This window comes from Agelaius phoeniceus, chromosome 16, assembly GCF_051311805.1.
Source record: "Agelaius phoeniceus isolate bAgePho1 chromosome 16, bAgePho1.hap1, whole genome shotgun sequence".
Lineage (NCBI taxonomy): Eukaryota > Metazoa > Chordata > Aves > Passeriformes > Icteridae > Agelaius > Agelaius phoeniceus.
Window position 1 is genome coordinate 2,757,457 of NC_135280.1, and position 27,969 is coordinate 2,785,425.

Genomic DNA, 27,969 nt, shown 5'->3' on the forward strand with positions numbered 1-27,969 from the left:
AGAGCAACTGGTCTGTGAGAGCCTCACTGGCACAGCCTCTGCATCGCTGCCCTTTTGCCTTCCTGTTCAACCTGGCAGCCTCCCATGGTGCTGCCAGAGTCCTCTACAGCCCTAAACTCACTTCTGAACTGGGAATGCTTTCCTAGGAAAAGCAAACCACCAAACCCATTTTTTTTAGATGCTGGATGATCTCAAACCAGTTTTACAGCCAGCCTGACTCGTGGGGCAATTTGAACGGTGGTATTTCATTGCCAGTGGGTTTCTCTGCACCTCACCTGGATGTTCTGTAACTGTGCACTCTTTGTTGTGTACAGAATTACTGTGTCCAACACCAGCATGGTCCTTGCAGCCTCCTGCAGTGGAGATCTGCTTTGCTACAGAATTTGGCATCTGTTTGCAGCTACTTTCCCTAGGAACATACATTTTGAGAGCATCAAGTTTCCATTTCATCCTGCATTTTTGAAGGCAGCAGAGACAGATTGGAGATTTGATCAGATTGGGAAAGACAGAGCTGAGGAATGCTTTTAGAGGGAAGTCACAAACAAAATGTAGGAGAAACACTGAGGTCTTCGTGTTGAAGGAGAGTGTGATGTTATCGAGCTACTTTGAAACTCTCTCTCTCCACACAAAGACCACCTCCGGAAATCCACCTTCCCAAGCCCTGAGCAATGCATTTAGAATACTCTAGCATGGAGGAAAAGGAAACACCATGCTTTACAGAGGCCTGGATAATACCCTGGGGCTTGTTTCAGCATGCTGGCTGTTTCAGGGGATGGCTGAAAACCCTGGGACTGCACGTGCCCTCCCACATGCTCAGCAGCAGAAGGCAGTAAGTGTTAAACATATCAAGACCTTTAGGTTTTCAAAGTCTTTCTGGTATTTTTCCCTCAAAGTGGAAGCGTTCCCCTCCAGATGTTTGTTCTCCAGCTCATCCCTCATGACGTTCATCTGGGCCTCCAGCTCCTGGATGCGCTCCCTCAGGCCGTGCATGGAGTCCGGGTCGCTGCCGGGGTCCTGCCCGGTGCCACCCCCCTCTCTGGCCACCCAGGTGTCCCCAGAGCCCGGGGCCACCGCGGGGGACGCTTCCGGGTGCTGCCTCTGGTACTCATCGAGGGTCTCTTGCAGGCGCTGCAGGTTCTGGCTGTAGTGCTCCTGCAGCGCCTGCAGCTCCTCGCCGTGGATGACCTGCAGCTCCTTGATCTTGGCCTGGAACTTCTCCTCCAGCGTTTGCATCTGCTCCAGGTGATACTGCTCCATGTTCTGCTTGTCGCGGACAACGGCGTCCAGCTGGTTGAGCCCCTCCACCCTCTCGGCCTTCAAGGCATCCTCGGTCCTGTTGAGCTGCTCGATCACGTTTCGGATCTCCTCCTCGTACCGCCCCTGCAGCTCGCTCAAGCTCTTGCTGTGCTCGTGCCCTTCCTCCTCCAGGAGCCTGCGCTGGTTGTCCAGCTGGGACACCTTTGCCTTGAGGTCGGCGTTCTCCCTCTCCAGCACGGCGATCACCTCGCTGTACTCGCCCTGCTGCTTCCTGAGCAGCTCCTCGTACTCGTCCCGCAGGAGAGACACCGTCTTCACGCGCTCCTGGCACAGGGCATCCATGCTCTGCAGGGACTCCTTGTAGGATTTCATCTCCCTCTCGTGCTCCAGCCGGACTTTGCAAGCGGCGTAACAAACCTGAGCCTGAACAATGGCATCGTGGACTAACAGAGACGAATACCGCTCCAGGTCTCCCATGCACGAATGGTAGGAAAGACTCTGGGACATCTTCAGGAGCTTCTGACAGTCTCTCACAGCCTCCTCGGGAGGCAGAGAGAGTAAGGCAACAGATATCTCCTTCAGAACATTGGATTTGTCCTTTAGCTGCTGGGCAAGATCTTCCTGAATGGAAACAAGAGCTTCACTACTACGGTCTGGGGCACTGCCAGTCTCCTCCACCTTGGCTAATTCCTGGCACGGCACCATTTGGACACGGCTCCCATCCCAAGAGATCTGGGTTCTTTCCGAAGCATCTTTCTGTATTTCAAGTGCTTCAGAAATCTGGTGCATAACTCCATCAAACTCAGGAGTCCTGTATGCTTTGATGATCTCCTCCAACATGCATTTGTGCTGCTGGAGAGCTGTTTTGGTATTATGGAGCTCTTCTTCAATTGCTTTTAACCTCTGATGAAAAGATTCTCTCATTTTCTCTGCAACAAACCCAAGTTCTGCCTTGATCAATGTAGCATCTGCTACAGCACTGAGAAAACATGGGGAAATGCCCAAACTTGTTTCTGTTTTACCCTCAGCTTCTCCTTCTCTAGTGCCCAAGTGTGCTCTCAGCTCCTCCACCTGGCTCCAAAACTCCCCTTCCAGCAGCAGCTTTTTAGACAGGACGCTGGCCAAATCATTGGCTGTATGAGAAACACTTGCTGGCTCCAACAAAGCCACCTCGGCCGTTCCCTGGATCTCTCTCAGAAGCTGGGCTATCTCAGAGCTCGCGTTTTTCAAAGACTCTGCTATTTGGTTGATGAGAGAGGCCTCAAATGCCACCCTCTCAGAAAGCCACCTCAGCTGGCCGGTGTCAAACACATCTGCTTGCTGCTCCTTGGAGATGTGCTCCTCTTCTCCCAAATCCCCTCGTTCTGGAGCGGGGCTCTCCGTGGTGAGGCTTTCACTCTGCTCATACTCTGATGGGACTGGTGCTCCGCTCAAGGCTTGGATTGCATTTGATAAAGTTGTTTCCATGCTAGACAGAGTAACAAGGAACAAATCACCCTCTTTATCCTTGTCTGATTTGGGCAGGGATCTCAGCTGCTCCCTGCACTTCTCTAAGCAAGTCAGCGCTTGATCGTTTTTCATCTGGAAACCTCCCAGCTCGCTGACGTGACTTTCTATGAGCTTGAACTTTTCCTGCCTCTCGCTCTCCAGCTGTGAGATCAAAGCATTGACTTGGGACAAACTGGTCTGAAGCTGTTCCCGCAGCTGGGACTCCGTGCTGGCCCACTGATGGTGGAGGGCGATGAGCGTCTCCTGGTTATGGCCGTGCTGGCTTTCAAGCTTCATTGTCACATCTTTGAGCTTCTCCTCTGTAATGTACAGTTTGGTTTCCAGGGAATGGATGATGGAGAGATAAGTCTCAGAATCACTGGTCCCTGATGAGGGGTAACCCAGAGCTGGCTCTGAGGACATGCTTTCTTCAGACAGAGATCTGTCCTGGCTTGTGTCTGAAGAGGTACTGCTTGTCCAGTTTTTCTCTGATCCATCTGGATGGATGTATTTTTGACACTGGATGCTTGAAAAACGGATCCTTTGCCTCTTGGCCCCCATGATTCCTACATCAGGCTTTGCTAAGGCTTTCTGAACCAACTCTTGGTCCTGGAGCTCTACAACTTTAGAAGGGGAGCCAAATTCCTCCACTTGCCTCTGACTGGTCTCAAGAACCTCATCCTCCTCCTCCTTCAGTGCGTAAGTCAGAGCTGGGAGGACATCCTGAGTTTGCCCCAGTTGGGATGGATGACTTTCATCCACCTCAAGACTGGGGCCAAGGTCTTCTGCCTCCTCAGCACATGGACCTGTGCCCACACTAGCTAATTTCTTTAAAGCCTCCTCCTTGGCCTTTAGCTTTACTTTAGCCTCCTCTAAACTGCTATCTAAAGCAACGACTTTAACCAAAGCCTCACTGAGATCTTGATCTTTCTTCTCCACAATTCTCAAGTGCATTTCCTTAACATGTCTCAGCTCTTCTTCTTTCTCTTTCAGCACCTCCTGCACCCCCCGGAACTGATCCGACACCTCCTCAAACGACTGCTCCAGATTGTGGTAGTTGGTCTCTTCCATTTTCAACTTTGCTTGTAGCTTTGCAACTTCATTATCTGACTCGGCCACCTGATTCATGAGCTCGTGGAACCGGCACTTGATCTGATCTCTCTCCCTTTCGAGCTCCTTGATGTGCTCAGCAAGTTTTTGGATGCTGGCCTCCTTCATGGCCAGCTGCTCCTCCAGCTGGTGGACGAGCTCGCTGCCTTCAAACTTGGCGCTCAGCTTCTCCTTCTGCAGAATCTCCATTTGCTGTTCGCTGTTCTGCAGCTGATTCTCGTACTCATTGGCCTTGTCCTCCACCTCCTTCAGGCTCCGTATCAAAACCTGCTTCTCCCTCTCGCAGCTCTCCAGCAAAGCCTCATAGTTCTTCTGCAGCTTCTCCTCCATGAGGACCCGTGCCTGCTCGCTGGCGTTCAGCTGCCCGCTGAGGTCTGCAATCCTGTCCTGGAGCCGCTGCACTTCCTTCTGGTGGTCCCGCTGCAGCGCCTGCTGCATCTCCAGGTCCCGCAGCTCCTGCGTCTTCTCCAGCAGCAGCGCCTCCGCGCTCTTCAGCTTCTGCTCGCTGGCCTTCAGCTGGGAGCTGAGCGCGGCCTCGCCGTGCTGCCACTCCTCCAGCTGCTCTTTGGCTTTCTCCTTCTCGCTCCTCAGGTCGCTCTTGAGCTTGGCCAGGGTCTGCTCCTTGATGGCGAGCTCGGCCGCCGCGTTACTGAGCCTCGCCTGCAGGCTCTGAATCTCGGCCTCGTGGTGCCGGATCACGTCCTTGGCCTCGGCGTAGCTGCGCTTCAGCGACTGAATCTGCTGATTGATCACCTCTTGACGCTGGCATTGGGCTTCCAGCTCGCTTTGGAGGTCTTGGTTGACTTTGTGAAGCCTCTGCCAGGCACCTGATGGCGAGGCGGCCACCTCGGTCTTAAAAAAATTGATTAAATACTAGATTAGTAACACTCTTGGCTCTCCCTTCTGAGTGTCACACCTCTGGCCAGGCAGGCCATGGAAAAGTTCCTCACAGCGACTTGGCTGCTATTCACTGCTCCAATTGGGATGATTTGTTCTTGGCACAATTTGGTTTGTTTGACCAACTTTTTTTTTTTTTTTTTTTAATGAGCGACAACTGCTTTCCAGTAACAGAAAACACTGACCACAACATCAAAACAGCTGTACAGTAACAGGCTAAATGGAAAAAAAAATAATAAACCCAAACTCAAACAGAATAAAAAAAACAATGAAAAAGAAACACCAGCAGCAAAACGGAGACAGACAGACAAAAGAAAAATGCCAAGGATGATGAGGAGGAGGAGATGAAACAAGGTGGAGGAGAAAGGAACTGCTTTTTTTTTAGCAAGTCTGTTTGTTTGTTTGTGAAACAAAAAGTGCACAGTTCAGGTAATACAGTCCACCGACCAAAAGCAACAACAGAAAGTGAGGTGACAGCAAATGACATCACATCCCACCCATACACGGGGTGACGGGCCAGCCATCGTGGTGGCGATGTCATTTCTGTGCCGGCCAAACAGGACTGAGTGGCTGCTCATGGTTTTAGAGAGATGCTGTTATGCTAAAGCTTAGGGCTAGGGAGGATCTAATTTCTCTACCTGCAAAATAAAATGAACCAACAAAGGACAAAATAAAAAGCCCGACAAATGGAGGGAAGGAAAAGGTGTGATGAGAATGTAAAAATGAAAGAAACCAACCTTTGTGAGATTCAAACCAAAGCAATGGAGCATGCAAAGAGAAAACTCACAGAAAGCGTCATGCAAAAGGCGACAGAAATTATGTATCTTAAAAAAGAAAATACACAGACAGGAAGAGGTGAGAGAAGCACAGCGTTAAGCTTAGGAATTTGGCCTGCCTTGCTGTACTCTGGTTGCTGATTAAGGAAAGCCCACAGATGTGACACTCAGTTATGTTAAGTTAAATTTCATGCTTTACACCAAAAACATGCAAGAATATCTGTCTGGGACAGGTTAGTACGTGCCCCCTCCCACCCACAGTGGCCGGAGCAGGTGATGTCTCCAGCCCATCTGCCAGGAGCAGGAGCTCCTGGTGTTTCTCCCAGTAGGGATCAAGGTTAGGGTGCCCCATCCCGAGGAAGCTCAGAGCAAGAGAGGGGTTACACGAGGCCAGAGAGGCTTCAGTGCATGGCACATGCATTGGAGGGGTGGCTCAGCACTGCCTCACGGAACAGGCAGTGCATGGGGGTCCCTGTGGGGCTGGTCGGGCTGCCAAGGAGGGGTTGGTGCCTCCCAGGCAGCTCAGGAGGGATGGGCTTGGCAGCAGTCAGGCTTCTCTATCAGCCCTCCTAATAGACAATGCAGGAACTTCCCCAAAATCAGGCATGATGGGGTGGGCAGCATGAAATTCAGAGGGGTTGTCCAAAAAATGCTGTGATGTTTGGCTGCAGAATTCCCCCAGTGGCTCCACTCTCTCCACCCCAGCAGGGTTTGGTGGGGTTACTCCCTTCTACAATAGGACTTTAATCCCTCTGGTTCCCAAGAAACACAAGGGAAATCCCCAGAACAATTAGATTGGAGCAGGCAAAAACCTCCAACCTTTCCAAAAACCCTCTCCAACTTCCAGGTCCAAGTTTGGGTCACTTCTCTCTGCAGCTCAGCCTCTCTGCAGGCTGTCCCCCTCACCACCCCTCCTCGTATCGAGGCACTGTGGCCAACTTCAATCTGATGGTGGATTCAGCATCCAGCTTTTATCCCCAGTCCCTGATTTTTCCAGGCTCCAGGCAAAGGGAGGTCAGACACCTCTACCCCAGGGAAGTGGGACTTAGTTACTCCTCCAGCTCTGCCAAGTGAAAATGGAACTCCTCCAAGCAGGCACTGTCAGCTCGGAGACTCCAGAAATGAATTAATTACTCCTCCTGGGAGATCATGGGCAAGGAAGGCAAGATGTCCCCCTCCCTGGGCTGGCTCCACTGCCTGTGCAACTTCTTCAGGGAAAATTTTCCTGTGAGAAGTAAGGATGCAAGGTTTGGCATTGACACTGGGTTTTGCTGCCGTGGGAGTGCAGCGTGCGGCAGCGCGCAGCCACTTTGATCCACAGCCAGTTTGGTCAAGTAGATTTGAGCAGGTCAAAATGCTGCCCTTGCACAGAACAGGACTATGGACCCCTGAGAGCAGCCAGGAGCTGCCCTGCAGGTGCCACAACTCTCCCCAGGCATGGATATTCCCAGAGGAAGGGCTGGAAAAAAACCTCCTGTGTTTGGATGAGGGGAGGAAAGGTTTTCCCAAAAACCATCCTGTTTCTTTTGTCAGATCCTCCAAAACTCATTTCAAGGCTTTGCTGAGGAATCTTGTGACAGCAGAAACCACCAAAGTGATCCAAGATAACAGGTCATCCCAGTGCAAATCCCACTCTGGCTGCAGGGAATGTGCCCAGGAGATACATCTGAGAGTCCTGTGTTTGCCCGTGTAATGGGAAGACAAAATCCCCAGCCAGGAACAACTGGTGGGCTATAGGATGCTTGGAAAGCCTTGAGGGCACCCCGCTGCCTGAGGGGAGAATCTGGGGCACAGAAAGGGAGAAACAGCTGTTGCAAAGGCAAACACAGTATGGGATGCATCAGAGGTGGACTTCACTGAAGTCCCATCTGTCTGGCTCTGTTTTGTTTTCCCTTGGGAATGCTAACAGGTAATGCTACCTTCTACTCCATCCCAGATCAGAGGTTTCCATAAGCAGATGACTCTGGTAGTGCTACAGAAATAGCCACGTTTGCAAGAAGGTCAAATCTCTGGGAGCTCAGTGGTGGTCACCCAGGATGTCCCCATGAACACCGAAGATGGAAGCCCACCAGGGATCCCTGGGGCACAGGGAAGATGGATTTCCATCTCCTCCCTGCTCTCCTACCTGCAACACGTAGCCCTCCCGGGCGCTCTGCTCCCGGCCCAGAGCCACTTTCAGCTGATCCTGCAGGTGCCGGTTCTGCTCCAGGAGCTCCAGGGCCTCCTTCTGCTTCTGCTCCAGCTGAAGGGACATGAACAGAGACAGCGTCCAGGGAGTGGGCAGGGGATCAGCCATAAGGAACAAGTGGCTCGGAGGGGACACAGAGCAGAATTAACGGAGCTTTTGATGGCACCGCTGCTCTGCTCTGCTCTGGGACCTGGATTTCATTTTGCCAGGAAAATCTCTCCCCTCTGAAAGAACTTATTTATGCAATAGTGTAATTTGTAAAGCTCACTGCCGCAAAGGATGAACGGCACCAGCTTGTGCCAGGCACGACCCTGGCAAATCCCAGCCCAGTTCAGCTCGGTGATATTCCTGGTTACTCCATAAGAAAAGGTTACCCCTTTCATTCCCACTAATGCACCTTAATCCCAGCTAACAACAACCTTTGTTATCCAGGGCACAGAACTCTTCGAAGTGAGCCGAGTCTCCTCCATTCTTTTTCAAAAATCTTAAAACTATTCGATGTAGGCCCCACAAAAAGGGAACTTTTGTGTTGTGTGCTACAGCTCCTGGCAGTTTATAAATGCAGACACAAGTGTCTATAGCTGCAGAGGCACAGAGGATTAGGAGCTGGAATTTGTACCCATTTTGTCAGAGACAGGCTGGCTACAACCACCACAAATCAGGCTATGTGGGCTGGGAGGGGTAAGGAATTACCAGGCCATAAGAACAGCCCCTTCTGCAACTGTGGGAAAATTGAAAGCTGCTGGCAGGGCTGAATACAAATAGATTCAGATCTGTGCCCTGTCAGCCCCCCAAGGAACCTATAGCACCCCTACTAGTTGCTATTATGAAGGAGGAATATTTACAGCTATTTTTAAGCCTGTATCAGGCTCCCTACAGACACCCCAGTGGCCTGAAGGCCATTCTGGCAGGCAGCCTGCATCCTAAACACCCCTTTACCTCCTTCTCCAGCAGCGTGGTCAGGTGCTGCTTCGTCAGCCCCTCTTCCCGGTCCTCGGTGTGGGCGAGGTGCAGGGGCGTGATTGGGATCTGCTTCTCCTCCCGCAGTGGGGTGGTCTCCACCTGGTGCCAGCGCTGCTCGATCTCCACGTGGACGTTCTGTGGTTTGATGTCTGCAGGGACAGGCAGGATCCTGTCCACCTCCATTCTCAGCGCCTCTTCTGACCCTGCCCCGTCCACGGCATCGATCATCTCGAAGCGCTTGCGCCGCTCCTCGCGCCGCCGGGCCCGCTCCCGCTCCAGCTCCCCGGGGTCGGCGTCGGCAGCTCCGGCGTCCCTGGGGAAGGCGGCCGAGCCGCTGCTGCTGGAGGAGTCTGCAGCGTTGGCACGCTCCTGCACCAGGGCCTGCTGGATGGGGCGGAATTCAGCCCAGTCAAAGGTCTTGGAGCGTCCTTCTCGTCGGCGCTCCCGGGCACGGCTCCGCTTCTGCTCCGTGTCCAGCTCGGCTTGTTCCGCATCCGGCTTCTCGCTCGGCTTTGGACCGGTCTCGAAGGAAGAGCCTGTTTTGCTTTTCTCTTCCGGCAGCGAGCTGTGAGGACAGAGAGAGGGTGAAGGAAAGCGTCAGTGGGTGCTGGAGACAGCCAGGCGCTGCCATGCATGCCTCCAAGAGCCGGGTGGGAAAGGGCTGCTGGAAGCCCAAGCCAATGCCACGTGGGTGCCCCTGCCCCTCCATCTCCCCTCGGGCGCAGGAGCTGTTGCTGCCCTTGCCCAGGATGTGCTGGTGTGCAAAGCCTTGGTGCAAGCGGCCCCAGCTGCTCCTGGGACACCTGGCACCCGGAGAGTGGCTGATCCCAACCTTGTTCCTCCTCGGCAGCCACACTGGTGGCCATGAGCAAGCAGCAAACCATGGCTGAGGCAGCGACCCCAAACTGTGCTGTCAGAGGTTCCAACAGCTCCTCCAGCCCCCAGGCTGTGGGGCTCCATGCACACCCCGGCTGGCATGGCCATAGTCATGTGCTTGTGGGAAAGATGCCACCAATCCCACCAAAGCCAGGCTGGCTTCGGAGCTGTGGGGTGGAGAAGCACAGAGCAGCTCTGAGAGTCTTGGGAAACAAGGCTAAGGTTCCCCTTCAGCTTGGAAAAGTATTAATGGGTCCATAACTTCTCTGTGCCACTATCTGCACTGAAGGCACAGACCTCCCCGGGGCACCCAGCCCCACAGGCAGCATGGGCAGCCCCCCTGGCACTGGGCAGCCCCCTGCAATGGGCAGGGGTGAGTGCAGGAAGGAGAGCACATTATTCAACACATCACAGAAATCACTGAAAATGCCAATTTCTCAAGCAAGGAATGGTTTTTAGTGCTGAGTTAGAGGGTGGTGGGTTGAGGGGGGAGACATACTCATCAAGCAAGGAAAAGTTAATAGGGGAAGGCAATACCATTTCTAACCTACAGATAATCCAAAATGCAGTATTAGCTTATTAAATACGGACATGCCAGCCCTGTAACATGCAGATCAAAATTAAACCAGAAAACAGCAGTATGCTAAGTCTGTGGAGTAAGCCTATCCCAAGGGAGTAGTGGGTACTTGCTGAACTCTCTTTGCTACCCAAACCTCCAAAAGTTGCCTCCCAAGGCACAGTCCTGCTGCTCAGGCTGACTCCTGGCTCTCCCTCCTTCCAATACAACCACAGCATCCCCAGCCTCCAGCAGGGATTTAACAAGCTTTGTGCAAGATCTGGAAAGCAGCTCACTGGGCCCTTCACTACAGACTCTGACCCACAGGACCACGTGCACAGGGACTGCTGTGATCAGCAGCAGCAGCAGCAGCAGCAGCAGCAGCAGCAGCATCACGGCTTCTCCCACCTCAGAAACACACCCCAGCCCCCAGCCAAGAACCTCATGGATGTGCATATGCCCAAAACAAAGGATGGAGCAGAAGACATGGCTCTGTGTGGGCTAGTATCTTCCGATGCACTGTCATCCAGCAGCAAACCACAGGCTCAGTAGAGCTGGGTTTTGAGAGACTCTGGCAGTTACAGGCTAAAACCAGCTCAGAGATAATTCCTTCTTCTGTGCTGTCACTTGCAGCTAATAAAATAAACCCAGAAGGCACGACGATGAAATGTCACTGCTCCTCACCCATGATACTGCACGACTCCAAAGCCAGGCTCTCAATCTGGAGTCAGTTAGTGATTACAGATGCATTTTAAAGTAAAGCAGGGATGAGAATGAGTCTTAAAATGGAGAGGAGTGTTAGGAAAGAAATGGGGGTCCTGAGGCCTGCATATGGTGCTGGGACACAGATATTTTGTTGCTCTAAATCTCACGTGGAAGAACCTTGGCATTTCTAGAGGTGACATCTCTCACCAGAGCTCATTTCTCCTCTGCTGCTTTCCAAAGGGCAGGGGATGTGGGTCAGGGAGCAGAGGGATGGCTGCTGGGAACGAAGTGAAGACACTCAGAAGGTTGACCCAAAGTTTCTCATTTCATCTCCTGCAAGTGCCCCACGGCTATTAATTCTGCTCAATCATTTCACATCTCCTCCATCACAGAGAAATTAATTCATATCACACAGGAAGGGGGTGATCTTTGCTTTCCAATGGTATTCATAGGTTAAAATAAAAAAGCTTTTTTTAATAGGGCTGGGAGTGGTGCAAGCTGCAAGCTGAGCACGCTGTGGCAAGAAGAGCACAAAGGTTGCAGGGGACTGGGGTGCACTGGGGAACCCAGCCTCACAAGGGCTGTGAGCTCAACATGAGTCCAGTTCTGAAGCAGTCACTTTTGTTCATGGGGGTATCTTCTATTTGCCCCATCATCATTAGCAGACTGTAATTAGTGCCTCTGCAGATTGCAGGGCACTGCTGAGGGCAGGGAGCAGTGCAGCATCTGCTGCCCATGCCGGGCGCTGACACATGCAGCACTGTAAACCATCATTAGGGCTCAAGAAACCAAGACAAGGAGTGTTTGGCTGGGTGGAGCCACGGCAGCAGGTTAATGAGACACATCTGAGGGCTGCAGGAGTGTGTGGGACCATCCCTGGGGGTGGGTGAGCACTGCTGCCCTCCTGACACACTGAGCACAACACCCCACCACTGTGCCAACACCCAGCACCCCTCCATGCTGAGCCTTGGGCAGTTTGTCCTTCCAGCAGCCCCCTTCACCCTCTGCTTCCCTGGTGCAGAATGCAACGGCATCCCAAAGCCAGGTGGGATGGGCTGGGATACCCCACACTGCTGCAAAGGGCTGCCAGGCAGGCACCAGTGAACACAGCCCTGCTGCACACACAGAGCAGGACTCCAGCAACGTGACTAACCCACAGCACCAGCTGGGTGGGAAACCACAGAAGCACACACACATCATTCCCTTTTCCCAGCTCAGGATTGGCTCACAGTCTGTGCAGTGGAACAAGTTACTGCCCAACAGGGACCTGCGCCTGGACCCTCTCAGAGGGAAAGCCAAGTGAAACCACTCTGTGTGGGCTTGGAGCAGGTGCAGACAGTGAGCACAGGGCTATCGTGCTGCAGTAACCTGTGAGCAACCATAAATACATCTGGCTCTTTAAAGGCAGAGAGGTCCCCTCAAATTTCCTTGGTCTTCATCTTCGTATCTAGTCACATCGGAAGATACCAGTGTGGGGAAATCAAGGGTCAAGACCAGGTTGCTTCTTCCCTTCTCTCTGGTTTTTATTTAAAGGAAAAAAAAAAAAAAGGAAGGGGGGAAGAAAAGAAAGAAAAATAAATGGAAACTGCAGGACTTTCCATCCGAGGTGCAGAAAAGGAGGAGCATGCAGTGAATCACAAGATATACAAACCACAGAACGTTAATACAGGAGAGAACACAGTTTTCCAACCTGGGCTTCAGCACGGATAGTTTCAAAGAGAAGTTTTTCCTGGGATTGCATGGAAATCAAACATACACAGGAGTGAGGAGAAAGGCGGCTTCCATGAGACCCCTGTGATATCCACCAGAGCTCGGGCACGGCTGGGAAAACAATGGCTGAGGGCTAAGCAGGATGGGGAAGGAGAAGCTCGAGCACCTCCAGGTCAACAGCACTGGGTGAGAAGAGCCATTCCATCAACACAGGAACAAACCTGGCAAAAACCTGCTGGCTGCAGCTACAGTAAGGACAGGAGATGGAGTTAGTGGTGTAGCTGTGTCCACACAGCCTGTAAGAAGTGGCCTGTATGAGTGTGGCCAGCACAGACAGCTGTGAGGAGGCCAAACACCCTGAACACACAGCCAGAAGCGCCCACAGAAGGTACTCTGTGACGCAGGAGGTCCCCTTCCTCTGGCACTGACGCAGGAGGAGACACCAGCACTACTACAGCTTAAGGGGGACGAGCTGCAGCAGCTTTCTGCAAGATCAGAAGAGGAGGGAAGATGATTTCCTGGCTGGAGTTTAAAATAGATCAGAGCCAAACGGTTTCTAAACTGAACCCTGAGCTCCTGCTGCTGTGACCCATGGAGGGGCTGGGCAGCTCGTGCTGAACAGTAGCCAGAGGAAAGGGTGAACCCAGCACAACTGAATCCAAGTGGTTTCACAATACCTGGTGGGAATCCAGAGGAGCCTTGATATAGGAACAGTGTTTCATATTCCTATGCACAAATTAAAACCACATTTTCAACCCTCTTTGAAATCTGCACGTGTAAGAATAACTCGGCATATCAGCGTCCCCACAACGCGTATCCAAATTAAGCTCAGAGAGATGTGAGAAAAAGCTGCAGCTTCCAGGAACAGACAGGCTCAGAAAGAGGAAAGAAAAGGGATGAGGGATGAGTTACTCCTGCACAGCAAACCACAGAGCTGCAAGGGCTGCTACAGCCCCCCTTACCTTGTTACATCAGGAGCAGTGGTGGGGCGAACGTGTTTCATGATGGTCTGGATCCAGTTGCGGCGGATGCCCGATGTCATGGCAGAGAGGGTGAACTCCCCTTCCTTTGTCTACAGAGAGAGACAGAACAGCTCAGAGCAGGTGACTGCACCCACCAGCAGCTTCCCAACTCCACAAGACCACCCTGCACCCATTCCCAAGCCCCCAGTGCCAGGGCACTGCTTGCTGGCCACACAGAGGTCAAACCCAGCCCCTCTGCTCCCCAGCACACTCCCAGTGGGAACTGGCATTTCCCAGCAATCAGGATGATTCTGCCATAGGTGAGACTCTAAGGCTGTGACAAAATCTTCACTTTCTCCCTTTCTTTTCTGACAGTCAAAAAACTGGGTCTCAAACCCAAGGCACAGCTCTCTGGAGCACTGTGGTGGGATGCTGAGTGGCCTCTCTTGGGTGTCTGGGGAGATGTTCCCCTTGTCATGGACAAGCATCCCCATCAGCTGTCCTGCAGCTGGACTCTTCCTCCTCCCCACATTTCCCTTACGTGGATCTGGAAGCCGTAATTCCGCTGAACTGGGTACTCAGTGACATCATAGCACGTGGATAAATCGATTTCTCCATCCAGGTCAGCTGCCTGCAGAGGGAAGAGGTAAAATAAACAACAAAGCTTAGCTGCCCCAAAGTATGGTGGGTTTGCAGGAAGGCACAGCAGGCCCCTGAGAAGCACAAAGCCCTGAGGGGGCTTCCAGGACTTTGGCATCTGGGAATGGGGGCACTGAGGGAGGCAGTGACCTGCCCAGGATCCTTTTGGGAGCACCAGGAGCTGCCCTGTAATGGGCTGAACACTGACAGAAGACACTCACCTCCTCTGCCACTGAATCCCGGTAGTATCTCAGGCTCTGGTCAGTCAGCACAAACCAGTGCTTCTTCCACTAGGAAACAACAAAGATGGAGCAGTTACAATCCTGCTCCTTCCCCACCACCACAATCACAGCTGCTTGTCACAGGTCAACCATCAGAGCCGGCCTACAAGAGGCAGCTCAATGCCTGTCCCTGCCAGCTCCACACATGGCTTCATCAAGGCCACTCCATGGGAAAGGGGAACCCAAACAGGCAGCAGTGCAAGGGACAGTGATGGTTTGCTGCCAGCCTGCACAGCACCAGATGCTGCACGTGACAGTGACACCATGAGAGCCACGGGGCAGTGGCAGCCTCCCCATTAGCTCCACTGCAAGATGAGGCTTTTAGGGACTGCACTTAAAGCCTTTTTAGCACAAAAAAAAAGTAGTAAGACATTCATATTTTATCTACAGTACCTAGAAATTGAGTTGGGAGTCTATTCCTAGCCCTTGCTCTATACAAATCTGCCTCCTGAATGCTTCCAGCACAGGCTCACCCAAGGCAGCTTTCAGCCAATAAAGCACTTGCTCCAGCTGCCAATTCCCCTTTGGCTGTCTATGGATGTGTCCTTGGACCCAGGGGTACCCACAGCAGAGCCTGGGCCAGCCCCAGCCACAGGCAAAGTGCCCTCATTTTCCCTGAGAGCTGAGTAGGAGGGAAGGAAATGCAGGGAAGGGGTGGTTTGCAAACAGCCAGGGCCATCCACGCTGCCCTGGCATCAGTGCCCAATCCCAAGGCTCCAATAGGGCAGAACATCCTGCATCCCTTTGGGAACTGACAGCAGGGAAGTGGCACCAGCTGCTTCCCTCAGAGCCATTTATTTATTTATTTATTTATTGCCATTTCCCTGGCACTCAGGAGACTTTACCTGAGCCTCATTTCTGACACAAAAGAGGTCGCTGGGTCGCAAGGGAGACGAGAGTAATAAATAGGGAACAGGAACATGAAACCAGTGCTGCCATCCAAGCTGCCCTGGCTCCCTAGAAACCCACAATATGATATCCACCTTTGAAACCTCCCCAGGACAGAGCAACAGCAATTCCCACTTTGAGAGAAGCCCAATACTGATCTACCCAGGACACTGGGGCTCCATCAGCACCGAGAGCTGCTCCATGTGCAGCCAACACAGGATGTTAGAGGGAGCTGCCAGAAACAGGACTGACCACAGCACCAAACACTGACATGAAGGGCAGAGCTTTCTCCTGACTCACCTGCCCATCCTCATACTGCTTTGTCAACCAGCCCTTCTTGAAGTTCAGCAGGTCGGGCTGGAAGAAAGGAGAGAGGGATCAGGAGAGGGAAGAAATGTCTGTGCCCAGAAGGCAACAGCAGTGAGTTGATAAAACCCAGCAGAGCAATGAAAGAGACAAAACCCAGTTAAATTCATAGAATCATAGAATAGTTTGGGTTGGAAGGGCCTTTTAAAGGTCATCTACCCCAAGCTGAATCATTACACTGCAGGGTGGCTAAATGTTTGCTCCCAGGAGGAATGGAGACCTCTGCTCAGTTGATTCAGGCTGTTCCCTTCCTACCATTTCTCCTGCAATTTCCTACTGCTACACCAGCATTGCAGAGAAAGGATAAACAAGGAATTAGCAAGACTTCAGGCAGTTTCACCCTCTATTATATATCATGAAAGAAAAACGATGTGCTACTGATGCAAGGCTGCAGGGTTCAAAACAGGCTGAGTTCCCAAGGCTGGAAATACAGGGAATCTGAGCCCTGCACCACCCAAATGACACCTGCTTTTCCCTCCAACGTGGGTGCATGGGGATGTTGAATTCCTGAAGAAAGCAAGCAGGACAGCGTGGGATAACTGCTGCCAGCCCCTCCTCCCAGGCCTGCCTGTGTGCAGGGAAGGATGTGGTGGAAATGCTTTCACTCCCCTGAGGCTGAGCTCCTCCAGCTGCTCCACGTGCTGCAGAGTGGAAGAGGAAAACACAGCAGTGTGTGAAACCCAGCTGCAGCATCTGAAATGGGCTACAGCAAGGGCAGCAGTGGAAATTGGGTCTGGGAGCCTGTTCAATCAAACCTGTGGGGCAGCACATCCCATACTTGAGTGATCCTGTGGTGGTGGGAACCCAGTCCTGCACCACAAAAACACAGGGGAGAGTAAAGTATTGCATTATAGAATATTTTGGGTTGGAATGAACAGTAAAATCATCCAGTTCCAACCCCCTGCCATGGGCAGGGACACCTTCCACTATCCCAGACTGCTCCAAGCCTCATCCAACCTGGCCTTGAACATTTCCAGAGATGTGGCAGCCACAGCTTCTCTGGGTAACCTGTGCCAGTGCTTCACCACCCTCACGGGGAAGAATTCCTTCCTAATATCTAATCTAAACCTGCATGACTTTCTTCCCTTCACTAGATAATGTGCATTGCCACTTCATATGCACTTCTTGACTTTTTATTCCCACCAGGAATTTAAAAATCACTCTTGTGGCTGCACAAGTCTACAGGAAAAGCTCCAGAAACACCAAGCTACTGCATTTTTCTGATAAGTCCTTGAACAGAAGCTGTCCATCCACAAAAAATGCAACTTGTATTTACAGTAGCTCTGTAATCTATTTGAGAGATTAGCAAGTGTATTTATTTTGTCCCTACAGAAGGGTGGTGAGGGAGAGGAGAGTACTTTGTGTTTATTCTGTACTGCGTGCCTCCAGGTCTGGAGAGCATTTGAAATATGCAAAGGGAGGAAAGCTCAGGAGGGAAGGTTCAGCCCTTCCTTGCAGCCTTCATCCCACTCACACCCACTTCCAACTGCATAAACATCAAGGAAATGGCATTAGAAAACTGGGACATGTGTTTGCTGAGCCTGGTCTGTGTCCCTGCCTCTGGCAGGGGAGCTGGAACAAGATGATCTTTAAGGTCCCTTCCATCCCAAACCATTCTGGGATTCTGTGGTCCTATGAAAATACCACAGTCATGACACAGCAGCTGGTGCAAGTCCAGAAACTGGACTGACTCTCTGCTGAGTTGGAAATGCCCTGATGCAGCCTCTGCTGGGGGACACCACGGGGCAAAGAGGGCTCTGGCCAGGTGAGGTGACCCCAGAACTTCTAGGGTTACCTACAGCACGAGTGCCTGACACATCACACAAAGCATGGAGGAAATGGTATTCCAGGGGAAAATAACCAGAGCAGAGTCTGCTTCCCAAGCTGCTGCTGTAGTCTAAGGAAAAGTGCTCCTCACAAGACTCTGAGTTTTAATTTCTGCAACAGGCAAAAAGTGTGGCACTTTTCCAGCTGGGCCCCTGAGGCTTTCAGCATTGGTCACCCCTGATTCAGGTCCCTGAACCTGCTCCAAGTCTGAGTGTATCCCATGCCCCATGTGCTGGCTGTGAGGAAAGCAGCAACAGTCCAGTGTTTGTGGCACCTGCTGGGAAGGGCCTCTCATGTCCTTCCCCAAGGCAGGGGACAAACCCCTGGTGGCTCACCGTCATAGAGGACTCCGTGGACCTTCTGTCCAGTGACTTTGCCCTGCGGTGTGGGGACAGAGGTGACGCAGACACGTCCAGGATGGAGCCCACGGCTGCTCCTTCACAAGTGAAGTCCTGTGTGAACAGCATTAGCCCAGATCAGTGCAGGAACTAGGACAGAGTCCTGCTCTCTTGGCTCATGGCATAAAAATCTGCTTTATTTAAGGGGCATCTCAGGCTCAGAACAAGTGTCATTTCCTTAGCAATACATTTTTTGTCCTTTCAGGCATTAATTTGTTCTCATTATACCCAAGCAAATCTGGGACTCTCAAACATGTTTCTTTTGTTACTTCACCCTATCCTGATGTATCCTGCCATGCCAGATCTGAAGTTTCCCTTTGTATAATGAAGAAAGAAGAGACAGCCTCATTTTCCACTCCAATCTCCCTGGGCCAAGGGAGCAGAGCAGGAAAAGTCGCACACACTGAGCACACGCAGCGGTTCAGCTCCTGCAGTACTCCAAATCCACATCCAGGGACAAGCCCTGCAGCTAAACCCTCTGTATCCTGGGCTGCAGAACTCCAGGTTTTATCTTCCAGGATTGCTTGGCTGAGGATCTTACCCGTTTCCTTGGGAAAACCCTCTTCTCACTCCTGCCCTGCCGCGTCTCGCTGGACAGGGCGGCGCCGCCCGGCGCGCTCGTTTCCATGTGCTCTGCATTCTCAATATCCAGTGCCTCGAATTTCTCAATCACCTGGGATCTCCTGCAAAACAGGGACAAAAGGGAAACCAGAGATGCTTTAAACACAAGAGCAGCAACTGGGTGGAGCTGTACAACCCCACAGGTTTAAGGTCGCAGAATTGCTCGACCCAGAGTTCATGCACACCTGGCTTGTGGTCACTGTTTCTCTGTGAGCTCTGACATGGCCAAATCCAGGGTAAAAACCCTGATCTGACATCATTTTACCACAAAGTGGGGAAAAACCTCACATTATTCAGGTCTGCACCTAGCAGCTCCTTCAGCAACTAGAAACCCCTCACAAAATTTTTATCTGTGACTTTTACAGCCCTTTTGGGGGATTATGGAGCAGCTTTGGCTTAAGCTTTGCCTCTACTCCCTAGCACTGGGGTTCTCAATTGCACCCCAGACCTGTGACACATCACACCAAGCTGGGGTGCAGAGGTAATGGGTGGCTCTGGGTCTCCCAGTGTGTTCACTGCAACAGGAACCCTCTAAAAACTCAGCCCCACATGGGGAACAACCACAGGACTGCATGGAGCAAGGGATGTCCATGGTTCTGGCTCACAGGATGCACCTGCTGAAAGGACCTGAGGAGACAAGGAGCACCCTGCACCATGGCAGGGCACTCCCTGCAGAACCTGGGGCCTTTCCCTCCTCTCAACTGGGCTGAAAATCCAGTTGAACATCAGGGAGCACGACCTGGGCTCTCAGACACTGCCTTGGTGGCCCATGGCACTTGTGTCTCTGAGAATGGAGAACTATGAAGAAATGTGGATGGAGCAGGAGCCAACCCTGGATCAAACCCAAATGGGATTCTCTTAAGGACAAGCAAACAGGTGGAATTAGAAGTGCTGTTTCAGCATGAGAAGCTGCTTGCTGACCCACAGGAGAGGAATTTCCAAAGAACCTGCTCATGTCCATTTTTGCATTTCCAGGCGTTCAGGAAAGTATCAGCCTCAGGTCTTCAATCACAAACTGGGAATATAAAGCAATAACCCACCACCAGCACATGCCAGCTGTGCTCCAAGCTGTGAGGCTTAAAGTTCCATTTCAAACCTCCCCAAAAAACTCTGTCCAGGTGGTTTCTTGACACAAAATTTGGACCCACATGTGCCACATCTAAACTTGAGGCTGCTTGCTCTGTATGAGCCTCTGATGTGCATGAAAATCACAATGGCAACCACATGAGGGATAACAGGTTATCCAAAATAAAAACATTTTTAACACTTTCCACAAAGAGGAACAGCAGGTTAAGGGTTCAAATACCATGAGATGTTCAGTTTTCAACCAATATTTGCACCAAATTCTATAAATGAGACAACCAGTCTGAGCACATCCCATCTCCTGGGGGGCTGGGGCCCCCCACTGCTGCTCAGAGCCAGGCTGCCAGGACACAACCAAAGAGGAAGGGACAAAATTGGTGAGGAAGACGTTGCTTTGTAAATTTAAAGATCTTTGATGCTTTTAGGGGACATCTGTTCAGCCCCTGCTGCCTCCCAGTTTGCAAACTGGGAGTGGGTAGATCCCAGGCTCGTACAGAGCTCCCGATTTCCCTGGGATGTTCTGCTCATGAGATGCCTGACACAGGCCAGGCTGTGGAGCATAAATCCATGCTCTGGGTTCACTGACAGACAGGGAACTGTTTTGGAGTCACATTCTTTTAACCCTTTTTATACTGGCCCAGCCTTCTCTGAGTCTCAGTTCAGGAGGGAGGAAAAGGTCCATGAATTAACACTTTGTCTGTGCCCTATTAGGTGAAGGTCTGAAGAAAAACAAATCAAGAGGAAAAAAAAAAAAAGAACAAAAACCCAACCAAAAAAAAAAAACCATAAAAACAAAATCAAAAGCAGGTTGATTTCTCATGAAAGGGGCTGCACCACCAGGTTGTTCTACGGCTTGAGATTGAGATGAGATGGTAGCGAAGCAGGCGAAGTAAAGGTGGACACGTCACACAGCAACACAGCAGGAGAAGGTGGAGAGCAACAAGACCTGGAAGAAAACAAGGCTGGAAAATGAATGAACAGAAGAGGAAATTATATATCTGCATCTACATACAAAACAAAATCAAAATCATTCCAGTCATTCATCATTGAAAAAAGGAGGAGAAAAATAAATCACGGCAACCAAATCACAGCCCCAAGGGTTAATATCATCCAGATTACAGGAAAGAATCTTTTTTTTTTTTTTTCCCATTAGATCAACATTTCAGAGAGGTTACTGCCAGAGATCCTGGAGGGATGGGGAAGGAAGGGCTCTCCTCCCCTCCCCACGTGTTGGATTGAGCTGCTCCCTCTGCACAGCAGCTCTGGGTGGACAAAACAAGGCTGGGACAGGTATGAAGAAGCTTTTTAAAAGCTGCAGTGCCATTTAGTGCTTTTCAACTACAAAAGCTCATCCCAATGAATTCCTTGGCCATGCAGGCTGTTAATCTTTTCCAGGCCACTAAACCCAGGCTGCAGATCTCAGCTGTTAGTGGAAGGGGTGTGCAGTGGGAAGGAAAGCTCAAAAGACCAGGATGAGCTGTCATTAAAGTGATTTTCTTTGATTGGAAGAAAGGCCTTTATTTTTATTGGATTCATTCATTATTTAGCATCAAGAAAGATAGTGAGTGTCAGGAAAACAAAGAGGCATTTCCCAAGAGGTCCACCAGAATGATGAGGATAGTTTTACAAGGGAAAAAACCTGTATTTGGGAGAGCAGGAGCTCCTCTGTATAGGGAAAAGCAGAATTCAGAGCAGAGCTTTACACCTCAAGAAACTCCAGAGAAGGAATTTGAGCAAGAAAAGTCTTTTAAGCAATTTCAGGCAATTCTGCTGTTAATTGATGCTAGAAATACACCTCAGCCCCTGACCACACTCCTACAGCAGATGTGGCTGACACCACAGTGAAGTCCTGCCAGTGTGAGAAGAACATCAGGCCAACTGGGAAAGCTGTGGTTTTACAGGCTGCACCCTGGAATTGTGCACAAAACCCCAAGTTTGTCAAACAGAAATCCTGAGATGTGCAGGAATTTATCCCTGCAGCTGCAGAGTCCCTCTGAGATATGGAGACTGCTGTCTCAAGACATTCCTGCAGCTCTTTTCAGCTGTGATTTTTGTGTGCAACACCTCCAGATTCATCCATGGGGTTTCCAAAGAGCTGCCCCTGCCCTTCTGCCCTAGGGATGGGTCTGAGAAGGGAGACTGGAGATGGCTCCACCTCTGTGGCCTCAATCCCTGTCCCCCAGCCCAGTGTGACATCCTGGTGGCTGCTGCAGCCCTGTCCTGCCACGTGCCAGCAGAGGGAACTCGCACTCTGCTGCTCTGCCAAAACCATGGAGATTATCTCCTCTTTCCTGGTTCTGAGTGGCTGCAAGCTCAGACGTCTGCATGGAGGCAGAGTCAGGTATGAGTGGTCAGCACAGAAAATTCCTGGCCTTAAATCATGTAATATTTCTTGTGATAAGGAAGCAGGATGAGAAGCCTTGGCAAATGTTTTTATCTGGAGCAAAGCCTGCAGGTGTGGCACTCAGGATGCAACACTGGGTACCTGAAATAATTATTTTCCATCCACAGCTCTGACACTTGCACTGATTTACACACCAAAAAAATGGGAGGAAGAGCTGAAAATGCCAACAGAATCTGAGTGAGTTCATTTGGCTGCACTGAAGGGCAGATCTGCACGATGCTTGGCTGGTGCCTTTAGGATTGGCATGGGACAGGTGTTCCCAGACATGTTAGTGGGTTACTGAGAAGGATTATTACAAATGGTGTTAAACCAGGGGGAAAAGCCAACCCCACAGCATGGAAATGAGTTATTGTATCTGCCCAGCCTCAAACAGCACAGTCTGAGCTCGGAGGAGAAAAATGAGAGGGACACATGGACTAAGTAAACTCAAGTTAAAAAGCAGCCAGGCCAAGCTGAGCAGGGTGCTGGGGAATGTTAATTCTCTGGTGCAACACTGGACAGTGTCTGTGTGCCCTCTTGAGTCCACTGAGCTCCAACATGGCTGTCCCAGCTCCAGGACACAGGGCCTCTCCACCCACACGGCCAATTCCCAGGTTACCAGAGGAGAAAACAAATGTGCCCATCCCTGAACACCCACTGAGCCATCCCTGCTCATGGCACATTCCTCCAGCACTGTGGGCTGTGATCCATGGCCAAACCCTCTGGCAGGTGGGGACCCTTCCCCCTTCTCTCTGCCATCACCCCCCTCCCAAAAGCTGGACCAGGTTCAGCCCCGTGGGCAGCAAGACCCCAGTGCCTGGTGCAGCTCCTGCTCCTCTCTCTGCACCCATTCTGCTCTGATAAAAGCCCTGGGCCGATGCAGGGGAATTGCTGCCAATACTGATAAAGCAAAAATACTGTTAACAGCCCGAGCCAGGCTGGGAAAAACAGAGTTTCCCTGGGAAAAGGCACCCACCAGCAGGCAGTGAGTGGGGCTGACATTAAAAAAGGACAGACTCTGGCAGCAATGTCCTCTCCCAGGCCCTGTTATCTGTTATAATTCTGCTCCCCAGTTCCATGCAGGATGATCCCAGTGCTGCAGGATACCCAGAGCAAGGGACTCTTGGCAGTGGAGGAATACACTGCTCTGCCAGGCTGAGGACAGGCACTGGCCAGGGCATCCTGTGCAAGCAAATGCACCAGGGACACAATGTCACAGGCAGCATCAGCTCAGCCTGAAAACCAGAGCCACCAGCCTTTTCTCAGCCCTGTCCCTGGCCAGGATGGCCAAGGTGGTATCCTCCTCCTCCATCCTGGGGAAAAGCCAATTCCCAAGGCAGACAAAGCCAAACCCAAGCTTTCCTTGTTTATTCCCAGTCCAGCACTCCCTGCACACGCTCTGGGCCAGGTTTGGGATCGTCCTGCCGACTGATGGCACCAGCACAAGGCTGTGCTGCACATCCCAGACCTGCTCCTAGCTCTAGGAAGCCAGTCTGGAAAACAGTGCTTGAGGGGCTGGGAAGGAGCAGAGGAGAAGCTCCTACTGAAACCGTGCGAGAGAGAACATGCCCGGAGGAGAAGCAGGGCAGCAAAATCAGACTGGCAGGCAGCCCTCTCGCCCAGGGCCTGTCTCCCAGTTTGCTCCACTGCCCTCACTGCACAAATGTGTCTCTCCCAGGGCGAGTGGAGCCCATCCTTGGCCTCGCCCAGAGGGCACCCGGCGTACGCTGCGGGCGCCCTCCCCGTCCTCCTCCACACTAAGCTGTTTTGCAGCCCGCTGAGCCCTGCCTTGGCACTGCACCCACCTCTCCCTCCTCTCCCAGATTAATGCTGTGACATTTTGAAACCTCTCTCAGCTCATTAGGCAGTTGCGTAAGGCACCTGGCACTAACGCCACTAGGAGAGCTAACCTAATTAATGGTGCCGGCTGCCAGCGTGTGCCGCCAGGGTGGGCATCCAACACCACCCAACACCAGGGCAGCTTTACATTAAATACTAGCAGGAAATTCTTCCCTGTGATGGTGGGGAGGCACTAGCACAGGTTGCCCAGAGAAACTGTGGCTGCCCCATCTCTGGAAGTATTCAAGGCCAGGTTGGATGGGACGTAGAGCAACCTGGGATAGTGGAAGGTGTCCCTGCCCATGGCAGAGGGTGGAACTGGATGAACTTTAAGGTCCCTTCCAACCCAAATCATTCTACATGCCCAGAGCAGCCAGGCAGGGTGACACCTCCCCACTACCAATATTAAAGACATCCCACCGCCTGGTCAGCATGGACGGGCACCCTTAAACCCAGGAGCACTGAAAAACAAAGAGGCTCCACCCAGCAAACTCCACCTGCTCCATCCAGGCTGCGCTGGGAACGCAACCTCAGAGCTGCTGGAAGCATGCAAGGAGATAAGCCACTCATCCCTTACCTTCTCTCATTCCCAAAGAGCCGAGCCACTTCTTCTCTGCCAGGGCTACGAGCGCGGGTTCTCCGCTCTAGCCGCTTCCTCTCCACCTGGAAGGCCTCACGATTACTGATCCTAATGGCCTTGGGAACGTCGGCCAGGGTGGTGTACTGCCGGCTGGCTTTAAAAGAAAGGGGACGCCCCGATTTCTCAGCTCCCCTTCCTACATCTCTGCTGTTGGAGTCCTTGTGCATGGGGCAACTGCTCTTCGAGTCCAAGGAGTTCAGAGAGAAGCTGTGAATCATTCGGTCGCCTGATCGGATACCTGGGGAAGGAAAGGGCTGGGCATGCTCCTGTGAGGGCGATTTGGGATAACTGTACCTGTTGTTCGGGGTGCTGGGGCTGGGTGGGCTTGGTGGGGGTGGCAGTTGCTGCTCTTCCAGCTTCGAGTCTTGTTTGGTCTTCTCCAAGGAGAAGTACCCGCTCTCGACACGCGTCTTCCGCCCGCAGTCTATCCGGTCCCCGTTCATGGAGCTCTCCTCTAAGGGACAGAGAAGTCACCCTGCTTGGTTTCAAGCCCAAGTTCTGCTTTTAAGAAAGAAACACCCTGATTCCACCCAGGACAGGGGCAGGTGTGAGAGCAGAGTTGGTCTGGGCACCAGCCCCATGCGGTGCTATCTCCTGCACCCTTGGCTTTTCCACCCTGAGCAGCCCTCATGCCCATGGAGATGGTGGGATAGCTGCAGGGAACTGGGGATGCTGATCCAACCCTTGGGCTAGGTTTGTACAGATGAAAGATCTGAACTTTCAAACCAAGAAATGGGCAGCTGCAGTTACAGCTCTGTATCCGTTTCCATCCCTGTCCTTCCCAGCCTGGCAGCAACCACAACTCCATGGGTGCAAGGCAACAGACACCTCATCCATCTCCATCTCTCACCTTCCTTGCTGTCCAGCACGGAGTCCTTCATGGAGCTGGCAGCCCCAGCCTGGCCTTGCATGGGGCTCTGGGCTGGGCCAATGCCACTGCCCCCATCTGCTTGGTCTTTGCCCCTCATTTCTTCCTGCCAGAGCGTGGACTTGGTGGCAGGGACCTTCTCAGCGCTGGGAATGTTGCTGCTGGTCACAGCCATCTTAGCAGGACCAGGCTCCTAAAAAAAACAGTTAACACAGGAAGTTAGAGAGTTTGCCCCAGCTCCACTCTCAGGGTCCCCAAGGGCTTGGCCCCAAGGTGTGAGCTCCACATAGCTTGGGTGCTGTCCATGACACGTCACAGCAGGACAGGGATGGGACAGTGACATGTGTCAGTGCTTTACGCCCTTTTAAAACATTCCCCCATCATCTTCAGTGCATAATTCTATTCATCTGCTAACAAGGAGCTCTGGAGCCCATCAGATGATGGATGATGCCCCTTTGGTGGCCACAGCCCGGCCAGCCCAGGTTCAGAATGTGACCCAGAAGGGGCAGCAGCTTTCCCAACTCCTTCCTTGGCTTTGTTCATTAGCAGATGTTTTGCTGTTGTCATATTAAACTTCTGCATTCACAGATTATTTTTCTTAAAGCCACCCATAAATCAATGACAATTAACTCCCCTTTGGATTGTGGGAAGTTTTCCAGCTGCTTCTTCCCTTTCCATGGAGCAGAAGGGAATACAGGAGTGCACAAACAAACAACTGAAAGCTGGGAACAAGGGCTGCAAAGAGCACCCTCTCTATCCCCTCCTCCCACATCAGGTGGGTTTTAGCCCTGCACCTCCATTGGCATTAGCAGGGCTTTGCCAGAGCCACCAGGGATCTCCCAGGGAGTGTGTCCTGGCTCCACACACAGCCATGTCAAGCAGCAAATAACCTCAATTGTAAAAAAAAATCCCCTAGGGAAATTTCACACTAAAGGAATGCAGTGTTGGAGGTAAACGATCCAGAGTTCACGGGCATCCTGCTCAAGGGGACTCTGCTCAGGCAGAGGATCAGGCCAATCTCCAAGGTCCCTTATACTCTCCTTCATTGATCCAAGCCCAAAGCTAATCACCAGCTCAGGATATATATCTTTATATATCTCTTACACACACCCCCATGTAATTATTTGTAGATATGTATTTAATTAGGCAGAGATGTGGGCCAAAAAGAAGTCTGTGAGGGAGCAGAGACATTAACTCTCTCCTGCTCATGGGTATGAACAACTCCAAGAGGCAGGATGCACCAAAATCAGCAAAACCAGCCTCTGGTTGCATGAGGTGTGTCTGGGCACGCTCTGCTTACCTGAGCCTGCCACACCCCTGTGCAAACTCAGGGCAGAGCCTCAAATGCCACATTTCAGCCCCAAACCCTGCCTCAGGTTCCCACGGGCAGCAGGCAGGCACAGGCATTCCAGTCTCTCCCAGTGCTGGAGCACAGCAAAAGCTGCAAGAGAAACCTGCTCTTTTCCCCCTAAAATTGCAACCTGCTTGCAAAGCAAAGTGAAAACACCTAACGCTCCCTGTCCAAAAAATCTGCAGCAGGAGTGGTATTCCCTGCTTTGCTCCCACCCTGGTGATTTTGCAGAGGGATGATGCAAAATGATGGGGGGAGTTGAAAATGACCTTGATGCTCCAAGAGCATCCAGCTGTAACCAAGGTCTGCTGTACCACAGACAAGCAAAAGCTATGGAGAGTGAGAAAAAGCAAGAATATAAAATTCTTTTTTTTATATCACAAAGGTGCCCACCCCTCCCTAAGCAGCTCTAAGACATAATCTACTGCCTGATTAGTGTGTGGCCATCTTTAGGAAAAATGCAAGCTTTCTCAACCAGCACACGGAGAGCAAGCTGAACAGCAGCCAACTTCAGGAGAGGCCATTTCACAGAGGAGAATTTGGTGCTCATTTTCTCCTCAGCATCCTCTTTCCTTCCCTGGACCAGCCACCTGCATCAGCAGGATGTGGGAGACAGAGGGAAGATGCTGCTTCTGCCTTTGCAGGCTGCTCCTAAGCGCCTGACACAGCACAGCATCCATCAGCAGCAGCTCCCCCATGGAGGTTGGTTTTGCAAAGTGAATTTGAGCCTTTTTCCAGCACCATGGGGATGGAAGACATGGGATGGAGAGAGTGCAAGAAGGGTAGCAAGCAAAACAGGGTGGTCTGTCCCAAGACAAGAGGGCAGTGTGCCACAAGGGTCCCTGGTCCCCATCCCCAAGCACCTGGGGAGCCCATCTGCCCACGGGGAGCCAGCATCCTTCCCACAGCCGCTTCCCTTATTTGGTGCTCAGGAGCTCAGATCCTGTACGGTTTCCAAGAGGTTGCCATGGTGATGAAATGTAACCCAGAATGATGTTTTTCTGGCTCTGCGCCTCTTGTCGTCTCCACCCCGTCCCCCTCCTGAAGCCAGCCTGGGTTTAGTGGTGCACCGTGGCCAGGGTGAGCATCCCTGCCCTGCTGCATCCACTCCCTGGGGTGCCCCAAATGCAACAGTCCACTTCTTGGGAACTGAGGATTGACAACTCATGACATGAAGGGAGGAGGCATTTTCCCTGGAGCATCACCAGTGCCAGCACTTATGGGGTTGTCCAGGCTGTGAGGACCCCAGACCTTGGCAGGGGGTGGCTCAGACTTACAGCTTGGTGTGCAAAAAAGG

At 51.9% G+C, this 27,969-nt stretch overlaps 1 protein-coding gene across 7 annotated transcripts in view; it reads right to left on the reverse strand.

Moving 5' to 3' along the window:
• The window catches only part of MPRIP (myosin phosphatase Rho interacting protein), a 73,155-nt gene that overhangs the window by 11,256 nt on the left and 33,930 nt on the right, over positions 1 to 27,969 (reverse strand). For 4 of the 7 annotated variants that reach the window (XM_077187142.1, XM_077187139.1, XM_077187141.1 and 1 more), the window contains exons 6-17: positions 25,304 to 25,514; positions 24,748 to 24,907; positions 18,429 to 18,570; positions 17,825 to 17,941; positions 15,597 to 15,653; positions 14,349 to 14,417; positions 14,030 to 14,119; positions 13,489 to 13,598; positions 12,507 to 12,545; positions 8,656 to 9,244; positions 7,654 to 7,770; positions 853 to 4,707 (exon numbers count right to left, since the gene is read on the reverse strand). In XM_077187142.1, the coding sequence (XP_077043257.1) occupies positions 853 to 4,707; positions 7,654 to 7,770; positions 8,656 to 9,244; positions 12,507 to 12,545; positions 13,489 to 13,598; positions 14,030 to 14,119; positions 14,349 to 14,417; positions 15,597 to 15,653; positions 17,825 to 17,941; positions 18,429 to 18,570; positions 24,748 to 24,907; positions 25,304 to 25,514 (5,556 nt within the window). Of the gene's footprint in view, positions 1 to 852; positions 4,708 to 7,653; positions 7,771 to 8,655; positions 9,245 to 12,506; positions 12,546 to 13,488; positions 13,599 to 14,029; positions 14,120 to 14,348; positions 14,418 to 15,596; positions 15,654 to 17,824; positions 17,942 to 18,428; positions 18,571 to 24,390; positions 24,908 to 25,303; positions 25,515 to 27,969 lie in introns of all 7 variants that reach the window. The other 3 variants (XM_077187144.1, XM_077187145.1, XM_054643442.2) reach the window with 2 other exon arrangements.